The sequence below is a fragment of the Vicugna pacos genome, chromosome 9, assembly GCF_048564905.1.
Source record: "Vicugna pacos chromosome 9, VicPac4, whole genome shotgun sequence".
In the NCBI taxonomy this organism is placed as follows: Eukaryota; Metazoa; Chordata; class Mammalia; order Artiodactyla; family Camelidae; genus Vicugna; species Vicugna pacos.
The window spans coordinates 45,305,751-45,328,817 of NC_132995.1; the positions used below are offsets into that span (position 1 = coordinate 45,305,751).

Genomic DNA, 23,067 nt, shown 5'->3' on the forward strand with positions numbered 1-23,067 from the left:
TCAAAGTAGTGATCCTTCCTGGGTTGGTCAGGGAAAGTGGGGGTTGGATTTAAGCTGGACTTCGAAGGCTGGAGAGGATGTGGAAATGAGTGGGAGCTTTCCCCGAGAGTGGAGCGCACAGGAGGTGTCGAAGGAGTAGACTAGCAGGGCCCAGCAAGGAGGTGGATCTGGCTAGAGCAGAAGGTTGTGCTGGGAAGCCGGGCAGTAAGACTGGAGAGATTGCTGGCCCTGTCTAGATTGCCCTGAGTGTCACGTAGAGAGTGTGGGTTTGATTTGTGGGATAGCTCTTCCTGCTGTGGCCCTGGGTGTGACCCACAGTGTTCTCGTGGCTGATAATGTTGATGAAAACACATCCTCAGGGTTTCCCCTTCAGAGACAACCATTTTTTGCCATTTTTCCTGGCCATGGACATTGTTCTTCCCTCAAGTGCAAGAGTGCATATGGCAGAGACTTGGGATTCCAAGGGGGGCCTGGGACTTGAAAGGGCCATTGTGTTTGTAGTGGCCTGAGGTTCCCTGAGTTGTGCCCTTGTAGAATTTGAGGTGGAGGAAGCCTTCCAGCTGATGTAGAGGGAACAGGGAAGGCGGAGAGTGCTGAACACAGACATTCCCCTTGTCCATCTCCTCCCTGCGTCAGGAGACCCTGTTAACAGTTGCCAGCTGTCGCCTGATATTAGTGCCCTATTCCTCATTCCTTCTCACTGTTCAATGTCTGTTAGCCTTTGTAGTCCTCAAACTTCCCTAAATGCTGTTCAAGTCCATACCACCCACCACTGCAAGTCACTCCTACCTTCCGTGGCTGCTCACTGCCACCAGAAGCAAACTCCAGCTCCTTTGCTGAGCATGTGACTGGGAGCTACCTCTCCGGCCCTGTCACCCACCTCTCCCCTACCTGTGTCCTTTGCTTTGCCAAACCAAGTGCCTCCCTCCCTCATCTGAGCCTTTGTTCATGTTGTTCCTTCTGTCTGGGCTACCTGGTCCTGAACAGCTACAGAACAAACACTACTCATCCTTCAGAACCCCTATCAAAAGCTGGCCCTCATGAAGCCACACCTCATTCCCTCTGCACCAAAGATGCTTGCCCTGCTCTCTCTCCTGCCCCCTCCTCACCAGGTTGGTCTTTTTCTTTCCCTCTGTTTCGCAAAAAAGTTCTTGAGGTCTCTCTTGTTTTCCCTCTGCCTCATCCTGGCAAAGAGCCCCTCAAGGGGGCAGGGAATGCGTCCCTGTGCTGGCTCTCAAATGGAGAGGAGGACCCTTTCCAGTTGCTCAGGGACCACTTGTGACCTGAAACAAGGAGACAGGCGAGCAGGTGGTTCCAAGATGGTCTGTGCTACTGGCGGGGATAGAGCTTCTTTGGCTCCCCTGCCAAAGCCTCATGGGTGTTGTTTCTCCTATTCCCAGGGCTGCTCTAAATTGTACTGAGCAGAAACATGGCCTGGCTTCCCCAGAGTCCCTGGACAGGCTGTCTGGGCAGGAGTGGGAGGCACCCTGCTTTCAGTGGCTTTGGTGACCCCCCTTAAGAGCAAGGGGACACAAGTTCTACATCTTTATGGAATTTAGGAAACAGGTATATAAAACAAGCTAGGGACAAGTAATTCTCAGTTCTCAGAGTGTATTCACAAATGCTTTGGGCAGGGTGAAATCTCAAATCCAGTCTTTTAAGATTATGAAAAAGTTGGCTGATGCATTGGCCGGGAATCGAACCCGGGCCTCCCGCGTGGCAGGCGAGAATTCTACCACTGAACCACCAATGCTCCAGTTGTCAGCAGCTGTGTGAGCACCTCCCTTTAACCCCTGCCCTGAGTCTCCTTGTCTCTGCTGATTCACAGAATATAAGACCATGTTCTGATGCTGCCACATCAGCACAGCTGCCAGAACAGCTTAGGCTCCAGAGCAGGCAAGAGAAGGCAGGTATGTGAGGGTGGAGGTGGGGTGTGGGTGTGAAGTTACTTTGCCATCAGACCCCAGGACAGAAACTAGAGCTCAAGTGCTTCTCAGTAGCAAAAAACACACTGAGACTTAAATGGTGACTTCCTTCCTTCTGATGTGTGGGCCCTCCCATTCCACGTTCACATCGTGTATTGAGCTTTTTTATGGTTCTCAGGCTTCACCACAGCTTCCTGCTAGAGACTCACCAGGGCTGATGGGGTGCAGCAGGAGTCCCCTTAGTGGTGAAGGACATGAAGGCCTTGACCCCACAGCCATTAGTGCCTCTCTGGAGAACCCAGCTGCTGTTCTTGCTCACAAAGCAGGGAAGTGTGCTTAGAGATTCACAGCACCCTTGGCTGCTGCAGGCAGGGTGTGGTTGAGAAGCTGGCTCCTCCAGCAGGATCTCTCTGAGAGAGCTTGCCAGGAAAGGCCACAAAAAAAAAAAAAAAAAAAAAAGCACTGCATTGGCCGGGAATCGAACCCGGGCCTCCCGCGTGGCAGGCGAGAATTCTACCACTGAACCACCAATGCTTCGGCTGTTCCCTGACCCATCTGCAGACCTTTTCTCAAGGGGCTGTCTGTCCATGCTTACAGAGGAGCTATGATCCATCTCTGGGCCTCATCCAGTCTGTTTGTCCAGTTTGGGAATCCAGCAGGTTTTTTTAGAACCATCCTTGCTGGGCCTTATTACCCTGCTTTAAGAGTGGGGGCCTGGGGAACTGGCTTCCACTTGAGGCCCTTGGTTCAAACATAGCCCTCGGCCCCCTGGAGTGGCCTTGGTGAAGTCACACCCTATAAAGATCAAAGCAAGAGGCCCCTCACAGGCCATTTGTGCCGCACCTTCCTGGAATCCCCATCCCTGCTCCCACATCCACCAGCTCAGGAGCCAGGCTTCTTTGGTTCACTAGTGCTCACAGTATAGGTGCCCCTTACAACTTACTGGCTTGAGTCTTATCAAGTCCTGAAACCCCTCATTGAACAACCTTTCTACAGGAGTGGTCACCGCCTCACAGGACAACACATTTCTTTTAAACAGCTCTAATTACTGACAGGTTCTTAACACTGAGCTGGAAGCACACAAACTGATACCTTTTGCACTGGACTGTCCTTAAAATTCCTCGAGCCAACTTCCCCATTTATGCCATAGGCAAGTTAGTATGCCTGCCGTAAAGGACACAGAGAGATTTGACAGTGAGACCCAGCAGCTGTTTCAAAAAGTCCGAAATCTCTGGACCACCCTCATCATACCTTCAGCTGCTAGACTGGTCCCAGTTCCTCACACCGTTTTCTCCTTCCTGGAACACCTCTGCTTCCTTCTCTCCCCACCTCATCCAAGCCCAGCTCAACTCCTACTCTGGGAAGGCGTCCCTGACACCCTAGCCACAGCTCTCCATCACTTATCTAGGCCCCTCGTGCCACTATTTGCCCACATGAGGCTTCTTACCACAGAGACACCATGAGCTTCTGAAGGGCAGTGTGTCTGTCTTCGTGTCCACTGGGCTCTGGAAAGAGACACTGGTCCCTTTTGGAGCTGGGCCTCCCTCTGCTTGCCTCTACTTGGCCAGGGCCTGCCTTGGGAGCATCCACTCCCAGAGTGACCACAGGCCTTGCCTCCCTCAGAGAGCCCCACTTCTCCCTGTTAGCATCACTCCCCAGGTAGATACCTTGCAGGTGTTTTTCCCCTTCCTGTCCTCTCCCATATTACATGGGCTCCTGATGTTTTTCTGTTTAATTTTAAAGAGTCCCTCGGTGCTCCTTCCTACTGCCTCAGTCATATTTTGGGCCCCTTTCCTGACCCTGTAGCTGTGGTGTTCTCCTGTGCGGATATTTCAGTCTCCTGTCAAACCAGCCCACCTCCCCCAGCGCAGCCTCTCCAGGATGCCACCAGAGGTACCACATCAAAGCACAGACCTGAGAGTGTCACTCCCACTACTGGAAACCTTCACCAGCTCATCTTTTCCTTTAACTGTCTCTAGCCATTCCTTCTACACGCTAAACTCCACCCTCCCCTAAATACACTATGCCTTTCAGGGACCCCTGCCTTTAACCAGGCTCTTCCCTGTGCCTGAGCTCCCCTGCCTTCCTTTTTTACCAGGAGAATGCTTGTTAATGATTCCGAAATCTGACTCATATGGCACCTCCCACTCAGCCCAGAGACATTTGCCCATGGCATTCTTGCTTCTGCGGTGTGGCTTAGTCTGTATTGCTACACATACTTGTTTGAGTCTAGATCTTGCCTGTTGGACCTGGGCCTAGTTCAGTGCCATTCCTGGAAATAATGACAGACACAGAGAACCTCTTTGGTGCATGAATGGAGGGCTGAGCAAATGTTGAATGAAAATGGTGGAGCACTGCAGTTTTTGGCCCCCAGCATGACGTTTACTTATGTTCTCTCAGATTCCATGAAGTGAGATTGCTCCACTGTTTCTGGTCTCATTGTAGACAAGCGAAACAGAGACCCAGAATAGGGAAACAACAGTACCTCCCAGTCAGCAGCAGAACTGGGGAAGGCCTGCCCTGAGATGCCTGACCCCAGATTCCTCTTTCTAAACAGGTCATTCCCCCTGCCTCATCCCTGCCCCAGGTCCCAGAGTCATCAGCAGCCAGGGCAGCCTGATCCTACTGGTCCTGCAACCCCTCTCTTCTCTCTCTCTAGGCTGGTCCGGGAGTTCGTGGCCCAAAACAACACCGTGCAAATCAAACATGTGATCCAGACCCTGTCTCAGGAGTTTGCCCTGTCTCAGCACCCCCACAGCAGGAAAGGGGGCCTCATCGGCCTGGCCGCCTGCTCCATCGCACTGGGCAAGGTAGGCCTTTCTCCTGGAGGAACAGACACACCAGCCATGGCCTTGACTCTGACCCAGCAGGGTTTTACAGACCTGTCATTTTTCGCCATCCTCTCCCCACCTCAGGCCAGCAAGGCTGGCTCTCTGGCCTTGCCGCCTGGTTCTCGGGCACGGCCCCTATGCTGGGAGGCTGACTTGCGGAGGGTCTTTTAGCCCTGCCCTCACACAGAGGCTTGAGCATCTCCGTGGGAGCTGGGGGCTGGGGCCTGGGGCCTGGGGCCTGGGTTCTGATCCAGTCTAAGCTGCTTCTCTTCCTGTTCCACTGCAGGACTCGGGGCTCTACCTGAAAGAGCTGATCGAGCCGGTGCTGACCTGCTTCAATGACGCTGACAGCAGGCTGCGCTACTACGCCTGCGAGGCCCTCTACAACATCGTGAAGGTGGCCCGCGGCGCCGTGCTGCCCCACTTCAACGTGCTCTTTGACGGGCTGAGCAAGGTGACCGCTCCTCACTCTAGCTGGGCTGAGCTCGTCCCACCCACCTTTTTCCCAGAGGCAAGCGGAGCAGATCAGCACCTGCTGCCAGGGAGACTTGTTGTCTGTTGAATCTAATGATACATGTTTTAAACGGGCTTGTATTTATGTTTGTTTTCCCCCCCATATCTCTGTTAGCTTATTTTTTATTGCATTTCATTTTATGAAAGCATCAGTCCACCAGGAGCTGGAGAGTCAAAAACCAGTCATTTGAAAAGCACTGTGGATGCTGCACACCAGAAACTGAAACATTGTAACTGACTATACTTTAAGTAAAAAAAAAGAAATTTTCAAGGAAAAGAAAAGCGCTATTGGGGGAGGATACAGCTCAGTGGTAGAGTGGGTGCTTAGCATGCATGAGGTTCTGGGTTCAATCCCCAGTACTGCCATTATAAATGAATAAAGCTAATTACCTCTCCCCACAAAAACGAAAAAGAAAAAGAAAGAAAACAAAAGCACTAACTTCCCTTATCGAAGGTGAAGATGGTGAATGCATAGTGCAGACTGCATTTCCCCTGTGAGGAGAGCACAGGCTCTGGAAAAGCTCTATTAGAAAGGCTTCGGGGTCCCTAACAGCCTCAGCTTCACCCTTTGCTTCTCGGGGTTCCCTCCCTGAAGCTTTGTTGCCCTGCTGAGGCCCTAGTCTTTTCTAGAGGATCCGCCTCACAGCTGCTCCGTCCTCTCCGGGAGTGGAGAGGGGACCCAGCCTTGTTAGGTTGAAAACCCCTGAGGGAGCCCACCGGGAAGCAGCCACCTGACCGGTGGCAGCGGGTCCCGTCCAGAGGTACCTGACCAGGTCAGGGGTCCACTGCATCTTGGCGCCTTTGCCAGGTTCCGTTTTGCCTCCCTGCCTCCCGTACTTTCTTCCCGGTGCACCGAAAGAGGTGCCCTGTGACGTTCCAGCCACACCAAGGCCTTGGCGGTGGGATTTCAGTGGATTCCTTGTCTTACATACTGACTGTGACCCTCTCTCCACCTCTGTGCCTCTCGTAGTTGGCTGCTGACCCAGACCCCAATGTGAAAAGCGGATCTGAGCTCCTAGACCGCCTCTTAAAGGTATTTGTACTTGGTCTCCGCTTTTATTTTTAGAATCTCTTTCCTTCATCTGTCTGTACAGCTTATAAATTCTATCATTGGCACACTCTGCCCAATTTAAAAAATGTTTTTCATTTACGTACAGTAAATGAAACAGTGTACGTTCTGTGCCAAGTGTATAGAGTTATGTCACCAGAAGGATCAAAATGCAGGACTGTTCTATCACCCCTAAAGTCCCCTCGTGCTAGCCCTACTCTGCAGCCAGTGAGGGGAATGAAATGGGCCATTCATGCTAAGCTCACCAGAGCGTTCAATCCAGACCACAGAGATGTAGGTAGGGTTTTGCCTTCAGACTGTATGATGGATGCTCTGGGGGCCTCTCCTGCCTGGCTCAGGCTCTGCCATCTTCCGTGGCCGCCTGACCCCTGGCTCCAGCCCTGGCCAGGGATTGGTTCAGGCGACCCCTGCCCCCAGCAGCTCACATGCCTTTGACCCACAGGACATTGTGACGGAGAGCAACAAATTCGACCTGGTGGGCTTCATCCCTTTATTGCGAGAGAGGATTTACTCTAACAACCAGTACGCCCGGCAGTTCATCATCTCCTGGGTAAGATCTGACCCCTTGACACTCTTTCTTCAGACGTAACGAGCCTCTGTTTGAGTAAAGTCAGCTTTCTGTCATCCCTGGGCATTTCCTGTGGCTGCAGAGATGCCTCATTGTTATCCGGCTAGGAATCAGTGACACTTATTCAGCTCTGCCCCCAAAGCCCATCATTTTTGAAAGCATATAGTTCTTTCCTTGTCCTCAAAATCACCCAGATTCCTCCTTGAAGCCAACAGTACTCCTTCCAGCTGTCACACCTCTTCTAATCTTGCCTGCCTTTCCCATGCATTCCCCCCTCCCCTGGGCATCTGAACTGCCTTGGGGCCCTGCACATTGAACAGAAAGAACAGCTGCTTGCACCCTCTCCCCTGTGGGTCCCCTCAATTCCCTGAAAAGCTGTCTCAGCAGCGCCCCTCCTCACTGGCCAGTCCCAGAGGATGGGTGAGGAGATGCAGGTTCTTGGGCTGGTGACTTTCCCTGCTGGTTTCTTCCCTGGGTCAGATCCTGGTTCTGGAGTCTGTGCCAGACATTAACCTGCTGGATTATTTGCCGGAGATCCTGGATGGACTCTTCCAAATCCTGGGCGACAACGGCAAAGAGATTCGGAAAATGTGAGTGAGCAGGGAGGGGCAGGTTGCCAAAGCCCTCAGTGCATATGTATACCCCATATCCAACAGACAGGCAGCAGCGGGAGAAGACAAAATTCACTCTCTTCCTCCTGATTGGTGTGCTTCCCACTTTGAGGAGCTGAGAGCTCATCCATCCCCGGCCTCTGAGGAATTTCCATCTGACAAGTGTATCTCATAAAATGTGATTCCCCCCTCTGGGTGGGTGACCCAGAGCAGAAGTGGCACTGGTGGAGGCTCCTCCAGCCCTGGCTGGCGTGTGCTATTTCCCTTCTCCTCTGCTCATTGGTAGGTGTGAGGTGGTCCTTGGAGAATTCTTGAAAGAAATTAAGAAGAACCCCTCCAGTGTTAAGTTTGCTGAGATGGCTAACATCCTGGTGATCCACTGCCAGACCACGGGTGAGTGTGTCAAGGCTCCAAGGCCACCACCCTCCTTAGAAGCACCTTCTCTCTCACCATCTCGGAGAGAGTCTTTGTGGGAATGTGAATCAATGTGACAGTGGATCCTGGAACGGTGGGTCCCTGTGGGATTCCGGTTCTCTGCCAACATGGAGGCCCTTTCACTTGGTATGACCTTAGAGTGAGATCTGGAGGCCTTCTTGCTGTCAAGCTTGGCATTAGCACTGTGAACTGAAATGCTTGGAGGTTGGGGTCATGTATCTGTTTGCTTCTGTTGAGTATCAAACCACCACAAAATATAATTGCTTCACACAGCAGTCACTTGTCATTGTCCTGGGTCTGCAGATCATCTGGGTGGCCCTACTCACTAGGGCCAGGCTGGGCTGGGCCAGACCATGTGCCTACAGTCAATTGGAGGGCCAGCTGAGGCTGGGCTGGGTTGTCCATGATGGTGTCACTCATGTCTGGCAATTGGCCAGCTATCACCTGGGGCAACAGGAATGGTCGTTCCAGGTGTTTCCTCATCCAGTGGGCCAGCCAGGTGCATTCATGTAGCATCAGCGGATTCCAAAAGGCATGGTAGACTTGAGCAAGGCCTCTTAAAGCCTAGGCTGAACCAGGCACACCACCATTGTTACTAACTTACCTTGGCCAAAGTAGTAAAACCAACCCAGATAGCAGGAGTGGGGAAATAAACTCCACCTCTTGATGAGAAGAGCTGCAGAGCCCCATTGTGGGGGCATGGACCCAGGGGTGAGTAGAGAGTTGTGGCTGCTTTTACAGTCTGCCGAAAGATTTCAGTTCCATGTCAACCTGATACTTGTATGTACCTTTGGAAGGAAGAAGCAAGGGTGAGAGAGCATAGGTGAGGGTCGAAGCCCTGCATGCCCTCAGGTCCTCTCTAGTTCTCCAGTCCCATCTGTGGGCATGGTCAGAGGGAGGGAGCACTCCGGCTGATCCTTCTGGAACCAGCCAATTCCTCTTCCAGATGACCTGATCCAGCTGACAGCTATGTGCTGGATGCGGGAGTTCATCCAGCTGGCCGGCCGGGTGATGCTGCCCTACTCTTCTGGGATCCTGACCGCCGTCCTGCCCTGCCTGGCCTACGATGATCGCAAGAAAAGTATCCTTCACTCTGGAGAAAGGAAACAAGAGCAGCCCCAAATGGGGCCATGAAGTTACAAGACCTTGGAGTGGGGGTGAGGGCTCCCTTAGGATTTATCACACCTCCAGATAGCCCCTGGCATCAAGGCAGCAAGAAATGGAGTTGAACATGGACAGGGAGAGCCAGGGCAGCTCCAGGGATGCTGCCTTTCCCAGACCTCACTTGATTATTTACAGTTCTGGAGCAGCTCCCAGGTCCCAAGATTCCAACTCTCTGAGCTCTCACTGCCTCACCTGGGTGGTGGACATCCTGTTGTTGGGAGGTCCATCAGGAAGGGGCCTTATGAGGAGATATTTTGTGGGGACACCAGTGTGGCAAGGAGAATGGGAACTCAGTTCAGCCTGCCTATCTGCCCGCTAACATACCCCTGGGTCAGGCTGCTCCTTACATCAGTGGACTCAGGCATCAAGGAGGTGGCCAATGTGTGCAACCAGAGCCTAATGAAGCTGGTCACCCCTGAGGATGACGAACCCGACGAGCCAAAGCCAGTGGTGCAGAAGCAGGCAGAGCCCAACCCCGACAACTCCTTGGCAAAGCAGGAGGGGACAGCCAGTGGTAAGTGGGCTCTGCCTCCCGCCCCTCACCGTCCAGAGAGGGCCACTGGGAACCAGAGGTTGTAGATCTTAACTTGCGGCCTCACTTAACCAGCCAAGGCTGCTTTCCATGTCTTAACTCCTAGTTCTGGTAACAGCCCAGTGAAGGAGGAACTGCTATCTTCATTCTGTAATCAGCTCAGGGAAGGTAAGTAACACCAGCAGAATCTGACGATCTGGCAGCTACTAAGTGGCAGAGGCGGGATTTGAACCATGGCCGTCTGCCTCAGAACCCATAGCTCTTAACTCTTACTGCCTCAAAGACCATTAATGCTTTTCTTAATGTTTTTCTGGGTCTAGCTACAGTCAACATAGAAGGGTTTGGAGCATGGCAGGAGTACAGGCTGCAGGATTCACTTGAGTCTTGGCTGCAGGGTTCACTTGACATCCAGCGATTCACAAGCTGGCTGCCTTTGCTGTGCCAGTCATTCTCAGGGTGAGGGGGTTAATAAAGCTCCAGCTCTGGTTTATTTAGTTCTTGGGAATTCCATTGCTCTCCTTTCAAACTCCTTTATAATTAATGTCTTGTTTATCTGTAATGTGAATAAACCACTTTTATTATTAATTGGAGCCTGGAGTTTGACTCTCTAAATGTTACCTAGAACTCTGACTTTTTTAATCTCGTGGTCCTCTATCTTCACTGAGAGGTCACTGATCAGCTCTAGGGTGACGTTCTTCTTTGCAGAATCAGCCGAAGAGTCAATTGACGCAGATGCTAGTGAAATCTTTAAGGCCAACAGACTGAGGTCTGGCCCCCAGAAGCCAAAAGAATTTCTAAAGCATTTTCTCCCCTTGCGTTTCTCAGGCTTCTTTTGAATATCTGAGCGGAATGTCAGGCACATGTGCCCTATGGGCCTCCTCCCATGGATTTGGTCTGTAGAATAAGCAGCATTCCATACAGGACCATCTCAGGTGTCAGGTTACAGCAGTGCTAATGCCACTGTGAGCTGAAGCAGCAAAACAGCTGGGGGCAGAACACTTCTCAGCTGGAGCATTGGTGGTTCAGTGGTAGAATTCTCGCCTGCCACGCGGGAGGCCCGGGTTCGATTCTCGGCCAATGCAGCTCTGTTAACCTTTTAGACAATCTTCCTAAGCATTCTTGAAACAGCTCCCAGCTCAGGAGAATCTTATCCTAAATCAGGATACATTCAGGCAGCTTGGCTCCAGATTTTACTGCCTCATAAACAGCACTTCAGCAGATGCAAAGCTCACTTTATAGTAGTTCCCAGAGATGGCAGCAGCTGGTTTTGGGGCTCCACATCCACTCCAGACTCGCTCAGCTTGTAATTAACCAGCATTTTACCAAGGTGCCAGGAGAAGGTGCCAGCAAGCCAAGAGAGTCAGGATTTAGCTATTCAGTCCACAGGTTCATCCAGCCTCCTGCTTACTCTTACTCTGCTCCTCTCTTCCATCCTGGCGAAGGCAGGAACCACCTGCCTGGTCTCGCTGAACTACAGCCCCTCTCCTTGATGCAGCCAGCGTTGTGCATCCCACAGCACACCGCATTGTCCACTGCACACCACCAGGCAAGCCCCACAGTGAGGCCTGTTAGCCAGGCCCTCTGAGCACACACTCATACACCTGCACATGCATGTGCCCCACCCTCACCTCTCACCACAGGGCTCCAGTTGAGCCAGGCCCTCGTTTGTGCCATGCTGCTCCCAGCCCCCTTCACTTGCTCTGGCTCCTGCTCTGCCCTGCCCCCTTGAGGGGTCCACAAGTCCTTTCTGTGACTCTTAGTTACTGGGCGCTCGATGCATCCTCCCCGTCCCTGATTGTCTCAGGTGTCACAGCCTAGATTCTGCACTCAGAACTCTGCCTGTGAGTCCTGGCCCTGCTAACTTCCTCTCTGTGGCCCTTAGACAAGCCACTTGGCCTTTCTAAGCCTCGGGTTCCTTACTTGTTAAATAATGAAACAATGATAATACCAGACCTGTAGTGTGGTTGTGAATTCTGAAGATTTTTGCATGTGAAGCTCTTAACACATAGCACAGGTCAAACACTCTAAAGAACAGGTGTTTCAGTGTCAGCTGTTTTAATTCATGTTTATAATGAGACCCTCTACTTAGCAAGGTTGTCAGGGGCAGGGCTTTCACTCTTTTGTCTTTTAGCTTCAGCACTGCCCAGGTAGTAATGGATCCCCTGTGGGTCCTAAATGAGGGATCATAGAGGGTCAGGGATGGAAGTTCATGTGCTGAGTGAGGACCAGAGCTATAAATATGGTTTCTGGTGGAGGGCTAGTGACCGCCTTTGGTGAGCATGTAATGGAATCCACCCATTTGCAGAGCTTTTGACGGGACTGCACGTATCAGCACCCTCTCTGGATACTGCAGATGCAAGTGAATCAGACCCAGATGCTGCCTGCAAGGAGCTCAGGGACAGATCTGCAGATGAGTGATCATGTGATATCAGGCATGGTCACGGAGCACTGGGGGCACTGGGCTGGGCTTAGTGAAAGTTATTTGACCTGGATCTTTTCTTTCTCCTTCACTTCAGCTCTCCCTAAGCCCACCCCCACTTTTCACTCTGGTTATAAAGGAAATACACATTCTCTGGAGAGATTTAGGGGAAAATGGAGACATTCCTACTGAGAGAAGGCAGAGAGTAAACAAGTTAAATATATTATCTGGCAAATACATTTGGCTGTGTGTATCAAAAACCTTAAACATTTAAGAATTTATTCCTAGGAAATAAATATAGATGTGGGTCAGGTTATTCATCTTAAACCCCTAGCAAATGTTAGCTCATTTATTGTCATAACAAGCCTCTGATGCAGGCACTGGTCTTAGTCCATTATAAAGGTGAGGAGATGGAGGCCAAGGCAAGTGACCTGTTCAAGGTCACACAGCAAGTAATTAGGGGAGTCAGGCCCAGGGGCTCCCAAATCTGGAAATTGATACAAAAGGACAACCAAAGATGCTCGGCTTGACTGGGAATCCCAGAATTGCAAAGTAAAACAATGTGTCATTTTTACTCATTTTACTTAAAATATTACTAATATCTCCCATGTGAGGCTTTAGGGGAATGACTACTCCTTGTTCCTGAAGTGTATGTATATTTTTGAAGTGCATATGTACCGGCTGACCTTCCTAAAGGGCAGCTTGGCAGTATCTGTTAAAGTAGCAATTGTCTGACCCTCCCACTCAGCAGCCCCTGTATTTGGGATCCTGGAGAAGGGCCCACTCTGGTGTGTAAGGAAGCATGGGAGAGATATAAGAGTGAAAATTAGGAAACAATCAAAATTAATTTGAAGCCAGTTTCTAACATCATATCGTTTCATCTATAAATGAATGTGTTTCTACAAGACAAGAGGGAGAGAGGCCATCAGCTGCACGGAGCCCCAGCTGCAGTTCCCGGCTGGCCCGCCCAGGCTTCCCCGCCTGCCCTCCTCACCTTTCCCCAGGCCTGTTGCAGTGGACACTGGGCTGGTCAGGAGGACCAGCTGGTGCCCACAGCTTCCCCTGGTCCCTCCGAGCTGTGCCTTGTCCCCAAGAGGCCCTCTGGGACTAGAGAGGACAGGTGACAGCTGAGAGCTTTTCTGTTCAACGTGGAACTCCAGGCCCTCTTTACTGGGGGACTGAGGGAACATCCATGGTCCACACTTGAAACAGCACTGCTTGAAGCACAGCAGGATGTAAAAAAAAGCAAGTTGCAGAAGATATACTCTGATCCTATTTATGTTTATGTTTACAAAACAAACTACGGACCGAATCCAAATTTTGCCAGTTTTTCCACTCTATCCTTTGTTGAATCTGGGACCCCTCAGTTGCATTTAGTTGTCCCATCTCCTTAGTCCCTTCCAATCTGTGACAGTTCCTCAGTCTCTCCATATTTTCTCCCATTCCATAGGTTGTCTTTTTGTTTTGCTTACGGTTTCCTATGCTGTGCCAAAGCTTATAAGTTTAATTAGGTCCCATTTGTTTATTTCTGCTTTTATTTCTATTGCCTGGGTAAACTGCCCTAGGAGAACATTGCTAAGATTTATTTCAGATAATGTTTTGCCTATGTTTTCTTCTAAGAGGTTTATAGTGTCTTCTCTTATGGTTAAACCTTTAAGCCATTTTGAGTTTATTTTTGTGTATGGTGTGAGGGAGTGTTGTAACTTCATTGATTTACATGCAGCTGTCCAGTTATCCCAACACCATTTGCTGAAGAGATTGTCTTTCCTCCAGTATATGTTCTTGCCTCCTTTGTCAAAGATTAATTGACCAAAAGTTTGTGGGTTTATTCCTGGGCTCTCCTGTTCTGTTCCATTGAGCCATATGTCTGTTTTTGTACCAATACCATGCTGTTTTGATTACTGTAGCTCTGTAGTATTATCTGAAGTCTGGAAGGGTTATTCCTCCAGCTTCATTCTTTTTCTTCAGTATTGCTTTGGCAATTCTGGTTCTTTTGTGATTCCATATGAATTGTAGGATTATTTGTTCTAGTTCTGTGAAAAAAGTCCTGGGTAATTTAATAGGAATGGCATTAAATCTGTAGATTGCTTTGGGTAGTATGGCCATTTTAACAATATTAATTCTTCCAATCCAAGCCATGGGATATCTTTCCATTTCTTTAAGTCATCTTTAATTTCCTTAGTCAATGTTTTATATTCTCCTTATATGTCTTTCACTTCCTTGATTAGATTCATTCTTAGGTATTTTATTACTTTGGGTACTATTTTAAAGGGTATTGTTTCTTTATTTTCCTTTTCTGCTATTTCATTATTAATGCAAAGAAATGCAATGATTTCTGAATGTCTGTGTCTTCTATCCTGCTACCTTGCCAAGTTCTTTTATCAGCTCTAGTAATTTTTGTGTGGAGCCTTTAAGGTTTTCTATATATAGTATCATGTCATCCATATATAATAACAATTTTACCTCTTCTCTTCCGATTTGAATCCCTTTTATTTCTTTTTTTGTCTAATTGCTATGGCTAGGACTTCCAATACTATATTGAATAGAAGTGGTTAGAGTGGGCATCGTTGTCTTGTTCCAGATTTCAGCAAGAAGTCTTTCAACTTTTCTGTGTTGAGTATTATGCTGGCTGTAAGTTTGTTGTATTTTTTTAATTTAAGAAAATAGCAATTACACCCTATTTCCTGTAGCCCTCAGCAACCTCTGATCTACTTTTTGCCTCTATAGATCTGCCTATTCTAGACATTTCATATAAATGGGATAAAATATGTGATCCTTTGTGACTGGTTTCTTTCATTTTGCATGTTTTCAAGGTTCATCCATGTTGTAGTGTGATCAGTACTCCAGCCCTTTTTGTTGCCAAATAATAGTCCATTGCATGGCTATAACACATTTTGTTTATCTATTATTAATTATCAGTTGATAGACATTTGGATTGTTTCTACTTTTAGTTGTTGTGAATAGTCCTACTACGAACCTGTTGTGCAAGTTTTGGTGTGGACATAAGTTTTCATTTGTCTTTAGTTTATACCTCATCGTGGACTATGGGTCATATGGTAACTAATAGTGTTAAGCCTTTTGAGGAACTTCCAGGCTGTTTTCCAAAGCAGTTGCTCCATTTCACATTCCCACCAGCAATGTATGAGGGTTCAGTTTCTCCACATCCTCACCATCGTTTGTTACTAATATCTGTGTTTTTTATTTTAGCCACCTAGTGGGTGTGAAATGGTATCTTGTTCCAGTTTTGATTTACATTCCCCTGATGGTTAATGATGTTGAGTGTTCTAGAAGTCATTTTTAACATCCCTTGCCCTTGAGCCAACAGTCCCTTCTCTGATTTCCCAGATGTGTTCAGCACTGGTGACTCCCTCCTTATGAGGTCACTGTGCCTAAAAACTTACAAGCATGGGTACCATCCAAACGCTTTGGGGAGTGAGTAGGCATTGGGTCCTCAGGACTCCAGAGCCATGTCTCTTTCCAAGAGATAGAATCAGGGTTTTGGGGACTAGCAGGTCTTTTGTGACAGGAATCTTGTTCATTCAAAAGACCCCAAGAGCCTTATTCATGAGGCCTTGTTCCTCTTACTCTCCCTAGGAGGGCCCGATGGTTCGTGTGACTCCAGCTTCAGTAGCGGCATCAGTGTCTTCACTCCAGCCAGGTAAGTGCTTTGTTCTAGCCAGAGGTGTTTGTGGGAAGTGAGCAGCCTAGAGCTTTGCTGGGTGTAGAAGACTGCAGTGAAGCTTTGTGGCAGAGTCTTGGGGCCACTACTTATAGGACACAGAAGGTACATAGTGAGGGAGTTTGAAAGATATTAAGCAAGCCCAACCCACCCGGTTCTGATGGGCAGGTAGTCTCTTAGGAAGGATTAGAAGCTGTTAGAGGTCAGTAAATACAAGTTGTAAGAATGTAATGCATGGTGATTACAGGAAGATACTTGCAGATTGCTTTTCGCAACCCCTTTTTGCTCATCCAGAATAACGTGGGACAGATGAGACTGACCATGAAGGGCTGTTTGAGGACCGTCCAGAGCACAGGCAGTAATTAATTGAATCTGAGAGTGCATATACTGGGCTGCAGGAACTGTCCTCCTGGGCGTCCAGGTCGGCTGTAACAGCGCAGCCTTCCACGTGGGGGCAGTGCAGTCTCAGCAGCAAGATAATCCCTTCTGTACCCTGCAGAATGATGGCATTCCCCTAAGGAAGGAATTATCAGCATTTTGTCCCTGTATGAGGCCCCTGGACTTGCCCCATGTCACTATTTCCTTGGTTGGAATTGGCCATGGGGCTGGAATAAGTGGAGGTTCTCCTATAGGATTTTTCTTGACTCTGAAGTCAACATTAAACCTGGGCACTGGGGGAACTGGTCACTCATGAAGAGAAGATATACATTCAACTCCAGCAGGCTCTGTTCTCCCCAGACCCTTAGAATCTTTTCTCCTTTTATATCATTTTTTTTTAATTTAGTTTTATCTCTAAGGACCCATGGGTGTTTTCAAAGTATTCAAGTACTGATTATAAATATGGACTGTTCCTAAGACCTCTCCCAAATTGTTTCAGCAAGCCAGTAAACATTATTCATTTATTCATTTTTAGTTAATTGTCACACATGTCCAGAGCACCTGCCTATGTTCAGCCCTACAGGTTCCAAGATAAAGATACAGCCCCTGAATATGGTCCCTGACCTTGGGGTTCTTTCTCTATCGGGGAGGCAGAGAAGTAGGCAGGAAGTGACCAGAAACGGTAGTGATTGTTGTGCTGTGGTGCTTAGAGGATGTTGGGGGCAGATGGTGCCCCAGCTGAGGCTCTAGGGAACGGTGGCTGACAATGAGGAACACTGGGAGAGTGCTTCCTAGGCCCGGCTGTACTCAATGCTTTGTGTCACACCATTAGGTTTTGCTGATGTTTAATCCCATGGGGTCAGTAGTAGTATTATGTCCACTGTAGGGCTGAGGAGGGACAGGAGGCCAGGGCTGCTGTGTAGAGAATGGATTGAGGACTCGGGTGGGTGCAGATTAGTTAGGGGGCCACCACTGCCATCCCAGTCAGAAGGGATGCAGGCTCAATCTGAAGAGGTGGCAGAATGGAGGAAGCTGATAGATTTGAGATATTTTGAAGGTAGAATTCCCGATGGAGGGGATGGAATGAGAGGAAGGAAATGAGGGAAAGAATTTCTGGATTTGAGGCTTGAGCCAATCAGGATACCCTGGTATGTCACAGTCTGGAGCAGAAGGAGGAACAGGTGTGTGAGTGGGCCCATCCAGAGCTGTGTTTGAGGTGACTCGGAGCCTCCCCCAAGAGCGATTAAGAATATTGGATTCCGGAACTCGGTGGGGAGGTCTGGATGGAGATGCAGGGAGATTGGCTTGTCCTGCAGAGGAATCTGCTTTTGTTCTGAAAGCCCTGGGAGTTGAGGGGAGCAGACCTGAGATTTAGAAGGCACTCTGGCAGTGCTGGGAAGGGTAGATGAGGGAGGGGGACAAAACTGTCAGCGGAAAGGCCTGTTGCAGACTTGTCACTAATCCAGGCTGCAGGGGATCATCGTGCTCCCCAGGGGTGGCAGTGGTGGGGTGGGGGAGGTCTGGGAGGAACAGAGATTGGACATAACTGACCACCTGGGAGGTGGGCAGGACTCCGCTGCCTCACTTGGAAGACGGCGATCCCAGATTCGCTGGGACCGGTTTAAAGATTGCCTTGGTTCTTGTGCTATGGCCGGGAACCACCTGGCTGGAACCAGTGTGTTGGTATCTACCTGTCATTCAGAAGCAAACGTGGATCCTACCCTTTGAAATTAAAAAAAACTATCGATAACAAATTATCCAGTGCTTTCTGTTTCCCTCAGACAGACATTTCTTCGTGGTAGCTGCCAGTTTGAGTCACTAGCTATGCTGGAAAGGAGGGTGGCCTTCAGAGTTGCAAACCCAAAGCTGAGGCCCTTGACCCCACCCCCTATCCATGGGAGAAGGCAGCTAAGACAGTAGGGTGGGGTACTTCTGCCAGAGGGAGACTGAGCTTGGGCAAGATGGCATCTTTCTGGATCACCAAGAAACAAAACCCACCCTGAGACTTTCCGTGTATGCTGCTTGCCCAGGGCACTGTTTACAGGTGCCAGTTTCACTCAATTCAGACCAGCCAAGGGCAGCAGCCAGACTGGGGACCCCTCCCATGGCAGAGAAGCATCCCTGCCTGGCAGAACACAGCTAGTGAGGTGACACTCCTGAGCTTCTTAGTGGTCACTGACCCCTTGAGAATCTGATGAAAGCTCTGGGCCCTCTTTACACACAAAACTTGGAATATACTTTCAGGAGTTCAGGGATCTCCTCAAAGCCAATCCTTGCACCCCAGATATTTTTTTAATCGTTAAATCCTCACCTGAGCCTAAACACATGAAGACTAACTGACTAAACCCAAGAGTGTCAGCCTCTTCTCCCTCCCTCATCTCCCCTCTGTCCCAGGATGCTGGGAGAGCCACATGTGGCCCCAGGTGGACAGTAGCCACAGGGGAGAACCACCTGAATGAGCAGAGGTGGCGAGGTCACTGTAGTGAGGAGGGGCTCCAGTTAACGGAGCCTGGCTTCCTCCACCCTCCAGGAGCATGAGAAATGCACACAGAGTTGGAAACCAGACTCCCCAGGAAGGGGTGGGGAAAGGGATGGAGGAGCCATGCTTGCAGCTGAGGAAAGTGTTAAGGAAGAATAGCCTCCACCTCTTTCTCTCTCTGTCCCCTCCCTTCTCTCTCTCCCTGGCTCTGTCAGTCTTTGTCTGTCTGTCTGTCTAGTGCTGCTTGCATGTTCATCATCACTGTGAATCCTCTGAATCATGTCATCCCACTGCCTGGGCGCACATCCTGACTTCACTGCTCCTGGCTGAATGGCCCTGGGCAAGCAGCTTAACCTCTCTCTGCCTCAGTTTTCTCATCTGTAAACTGGGCATTATGGTTATACCCACCCTATAGGGATTTGGAACTTAAATAAGTGTGGTAAAAGCACAGAATGGTGCCTGGCCCACGGAAAGCACTTTACACATTTCAGTTACAGTTATTATTACAAGAACCTTGTCATTATCCCCATTTACAAATAAGGATATGGGCCAGAGAGGTTAACATCTTGCCCAGTCATTCAGCTAACTAGTGACCAACTTGGAATTCAGGCTAAGTCTATCTGACTCCCAGGCCCACAGATTTGGGCTTTGTTAAGCACAGTTGGGGAGTTGCAGAAGCTTTTTGAGTTGGCCTGTGACCTGACACAGGAGCCCTGGACAGGTGTTGCCATGTGCACAGGCTTCTACTCTGATGCCCTGGGCTTTGCTGAAGACCAGTGTCATGAGGAACATTCTGTACTGGTCTGTTGGTACAGCTGGCTGCATAAGATCTGGAAAGATCTAGAAATCAGTGCTTCCCAACTTTTAGCATCTGCTAATTGAAAAAAAGGTTGTAAAGGTCTTTTCTTAAAAGCAACTTTGAATTCAGTGACAATTCCTTTTTCAGTATTTACCTTTGTTCCAATCAGGTTAGAGCTGTAATATACGAGTGCCGTAAGGAGGAAGATGTTACAGAAATAAAGTGCTGCCTCCCAGAGAACCATTGGGGTTTATCGTGGTGTAGTAGTATCAGAGCACTATTCAATAAATCAATGTTTTAATAGCTGCAGTAGTGCCATGCATTTGGAAATTGTAGTACATATACGTGTAAGACCTGCATTATGAGATGCTTTTGGAGAAAATGCTTGGTGGAAATGGGGTTTTGCTGACATCTTGAAATAACTCAGAAGTCCCAAAGAGTGACTAGTCTAGACTTTTTGGAACCAGTGCAGAAATGTTTTAAACCATGAGTGAGCTCCATTCTGTTCTCTGGGTAAGGTGAGCCAGGGCGGAGGGTACACCGCCTCAGGCTCCTGAGCTGAGCATACAATGCTGCATGCCTGCTCTCGGAAGGGCTGGGTCCCAGAGTCCCGCTGCCCACAGGGTGTGCACGGAGCCCAGCATACAGCAGCTGGCCCCACCCAGTGGGACAGCTGAGAACTGCCCCCTCAGAGGTAGGCAGGATTGTGGATCCTCCCTTTCGCAGGCACTGAGATCAATCTCCCTAGTGCCCTGGGGTGTGCCTGCTCCCCATGGCCTTCACTTCCAGCCAGCCAAGGGAAGTGAGAGCCAGAGAGCACACCTCCAGCTGAGGGAGGGAGTTCTCCATGCCTCGTGGCCTTGGACAGATATGCGCATTGAAGGACAGGGTTGCTAGAACTGTGGAGACCCTTTCAGCCATGAAGTTCCGGTTGGTTGAAACTGTGAGTTAAGGAGCCCCGCTGGCCGAAGGACTGTCTGGCCTGGCATCTTGGGTTCTTCTTTGGGCCATTTGGACTTGGAGTTACTCCCCACAAAGATCAGCACTGAGCTTGCCCGGTGTCCTCTCTTGCCCTCCATGGAGACTTTGCCTTTCTGACAAGAAAATACAACCTCTTTATTCCTCCAGCTCACGGGGCTGCCCGGTGTGACCTGGCCAGGTCACACAGGGGCTGGCATCCTGCTGCTCCTGCCAGGAGACAGTTGGAAATGATGCCACTGTGGCCTCTCCTGAGCATGACCCATTAGGACGCTATGGTGGATGAGGCCACTCTGGACTCAGACTGCTCGCATTCAAACTGCTGGCTCCACCACTTCCCGGCTGTATAACACGGAGAGATTACTTAACGTCGCTGTGCTCTGATTCCCCCGTCTCCAGAGTGAGGATAACATTGCTGCCGACATAGGGCCCTTGAGGAAAGTAAATGAGGCTGTGCGGGTGCAGAGCTCAGCAAGATGCCTGGCACAGAGAATTTGTCCAAAACACGTGAATTATCATCATTTTTAGTCCATCATTGTTGTCATTGTTATCAGCCGTGTGTTGTCACATCTCCTCCTACCCCAAAGTTTGTACACCCCGCTGGGCCTGAACTGCAAGGTGGATGGGGGAGCTGAGCTTGGCACTGCCTTCCCACCAGCAGCTCAGGACACAGCCATGCTAGTCTTGCAGCCCTGAGATCCCCAGGTGAGTAAAAACTAGACCTCCCTCCTGGGGACTGTTTCAGCTAAGAATGTGGCAGTGACCTGCCACCACATGTGGGGCACTCGGGGCACCCTGGGGTCCACGTGGTATCTCCTGCTGGGGAAAGAGACTCACTGTGGATCTTGGGCTTGTGGGATTAGGAAAGAACAGGCAGGGAAGGAGGCTCCTATTCACTCCCCACTGCTTTCCCAACTCGCTTTTTTAAGGCCTTGCGGGTAGGCAACTGGAGCATCTCCAGCCATGAGATCCTGCCCTCCCTGGGAGAAGCACTTACAGAGCACAGCAGAAGGAGCTCGATAGGAGGCCAGCAGGCTGGGGGAAGGAAGGACTTGGGGATTAGGCATGAAACCCTGGCCATCGGAGGAGGAAGAGGGAGTATCTAGGAAATTGTCAGAGAGAAAAAGAAACTGCTTAGGAAGCCCTAGAATGGACTGTCAGCCTGCACCAGAGAGCTGTGCTGTCCATGGTGGGAGCCACTACTACATGTTGCTGCTGAGCGTGGGTACTATGGCCAGTCTGCACCGAGGTGTGCTATAGGCGTGAAAGACATGCTGGGTTTCAAAGACTTAGGACACAAAAAGAATATAATATATCTTATTACTGATCTGTAGATTGATTTTTATATAGATTATATGTGAAATGATAAATTGGGTATGTTGTGTTAATTAAAATATATCATTAAAATTAATTTCACCTGTTTTCTTTCTGCATTTTAATATAAAACCGGAAAAGATAAAATTCCCTATGTAGCTCGTAGTATATTTCTGTTGGACAGTGAATGTGAGAGAGAGAAATTAAGAGATTGTCTGGGAGCCCACATTTGCCACTCTGGACTTGTCTATCTTCCTGAGTTTCCCCATCTGTCTTAGACTACCAAAGAACCCACATGCTTGGATTTCCTTAGAAGACCCCAGAACTTCCAGCCATATGGCTCTTTGGGAAATCTTAGTGGCGGCCCCACCCAGAGGCTCAGGGCTCCTGGGCCACGTCACTCACATGCCCATCCCCTCTGGCCACCAGAGGATAGAAGTGTCCACTTGCACCCCTGAAACGAGCACCATGGGAAATCATCGAACCATATTAAATAGGAGTTCCGTTTAGCACTTAACAGAGCTTGGAATCGTGCCCTTTAGGAATTCACATCAAATGAGCTTCAGAGAGGCTGCAGGCGAATTAGGAAAGCACAGGCATCGAGTTCCTGATACAAATGAATAATTGAGCAGCCTGGAAATACCACGAAAGACTGTTTTGCACAAGACTGTACTGTGTTGGGGGGGAGGGGAGCCCCTCCCTGCCATCCTAAGGCTCTCTGTCCTTGCGTCCCCACCCCTGACAGCTCTAGCCTCTGCCTGGGCACCATGCTTTGGGCAGAGAGGGAAGCTTCAGTGTTCCCTCAGCACCTAGCTCTCTTGGGGCTGCTTAGTGAGACTTTTCTCTGCATGATGACCAGCAGGACTTCAGGCCAGGGAAGCCAGAGAGCCTGTGCCCCACTGGAGCAAAGGAATTCTGAACAAGCCTATTTACTGTAGGCAAAGCTGTGTTGCCTCTTCCTCGACTCAGATGAGAATGTTACAGCTTCAGGGGCGACTCTCAAGGCTTCTTAACCAGGCCAAACACTGTGCTGAATGCCCTAGAGTGTGACGAGGTGAAAAGCCATGGTCCCTGTCCTCACTGGAGAAATGTTCTTTGGGTGCATGGTGAAGAACCTATTGGATGTATAGGGTGTTACCAGGCCCTCCCCAGACTGTCTGGATATAGTGGTTTAGTTTTATCAGCAAAGAGTCTGGATGTGATGCCCTGAGGGCGTTAAACAGGCTTTCAGCTGTGAGGTCTGCTGGGGCCCATCTCAATGACAACAGATTTTCTCCTGTATCAGCCAAGCTAGTGCTAGAAGGCGAAAGGGGAAGTGGGGAGAGGGTGCTCAGCAGACTAGCCCTCCTCCCCGAACATGGTTGTCATGGCTC

At 49.6% G+C, this 23,067-nt stretch overlaps 1 protein-coding gene and 3 non-coding genes across 5 annotated transcripts in view; 2 read left to right on the forward strand and 2 right to left on the reverse strand.

Moving 5' to 3' along the window:
• Positions 1–23,067, forward strand: part of LOC102527176 (protein VAC14 homolog) — a 94,823-nt gene that overhangs the window by 7,988 nt on the left and 63,768 nt on the right. For both annotated transcript variants that reach the window (XM_015235507.3, XM_031680803.2), the window contains exons 2-10: positions 4,585–4,735; positions 5,043–5,210; positions 6,240–6,302; positions 6,781–6,888; positions 7,387–7,496; positions 7,804–7,910; positions 8,899–9,033; positions 9,478–9,630; positions 15,662–15,725. In XM_015235507.3, coding sequence (XP_015090993.3) covers positions 4,585–4,735; positions 5,043–5,210; positions 6,240–6,302; positions 6,781–6,888; positions 7,387–7,496; positions 7,804–7,910; positions 8,899–9,033; positions 9,478–9,630; positions 15,662–15,725 — 1,059 coding nt within the window. The remainder of the gene's footprint in view (positions 1–4,584; positions 4,736–5,042; positions 5,211–6,239; positions 6,303–6,780; positions 6,889–7,386; positions 7,497–7,803; positions 7,911–8,898; positions 9,034–9,477; positions 9,631–15,661; positions 15,726–23,067) is intronic.
• On the reverse strand, positions 1,683–1,753 carry TRNAG-GCC (transfer RNA glycine (anticodon GCC)). Its single transcript has one exon. It is a non-coding gene; the product is annotated as a tRNA-Gly (tRNA).
• On the reverse strand, positions 2,389–2,459 carry TRNAG-GCC (transfer RNA glycine (anticodon GCC)). The gene has a single exon. It is a non-coding gene; the product is annotated as a tRNA-Gly (tRNA).
• On the forward strand, positions 10,660–10,730 carry TRNAG-GCC (transfer RNA glycine (anticodon GCC)). The gene has a single exon. It is a non-coding gene; the product is annotated as a tRNA-Gly (tRNA).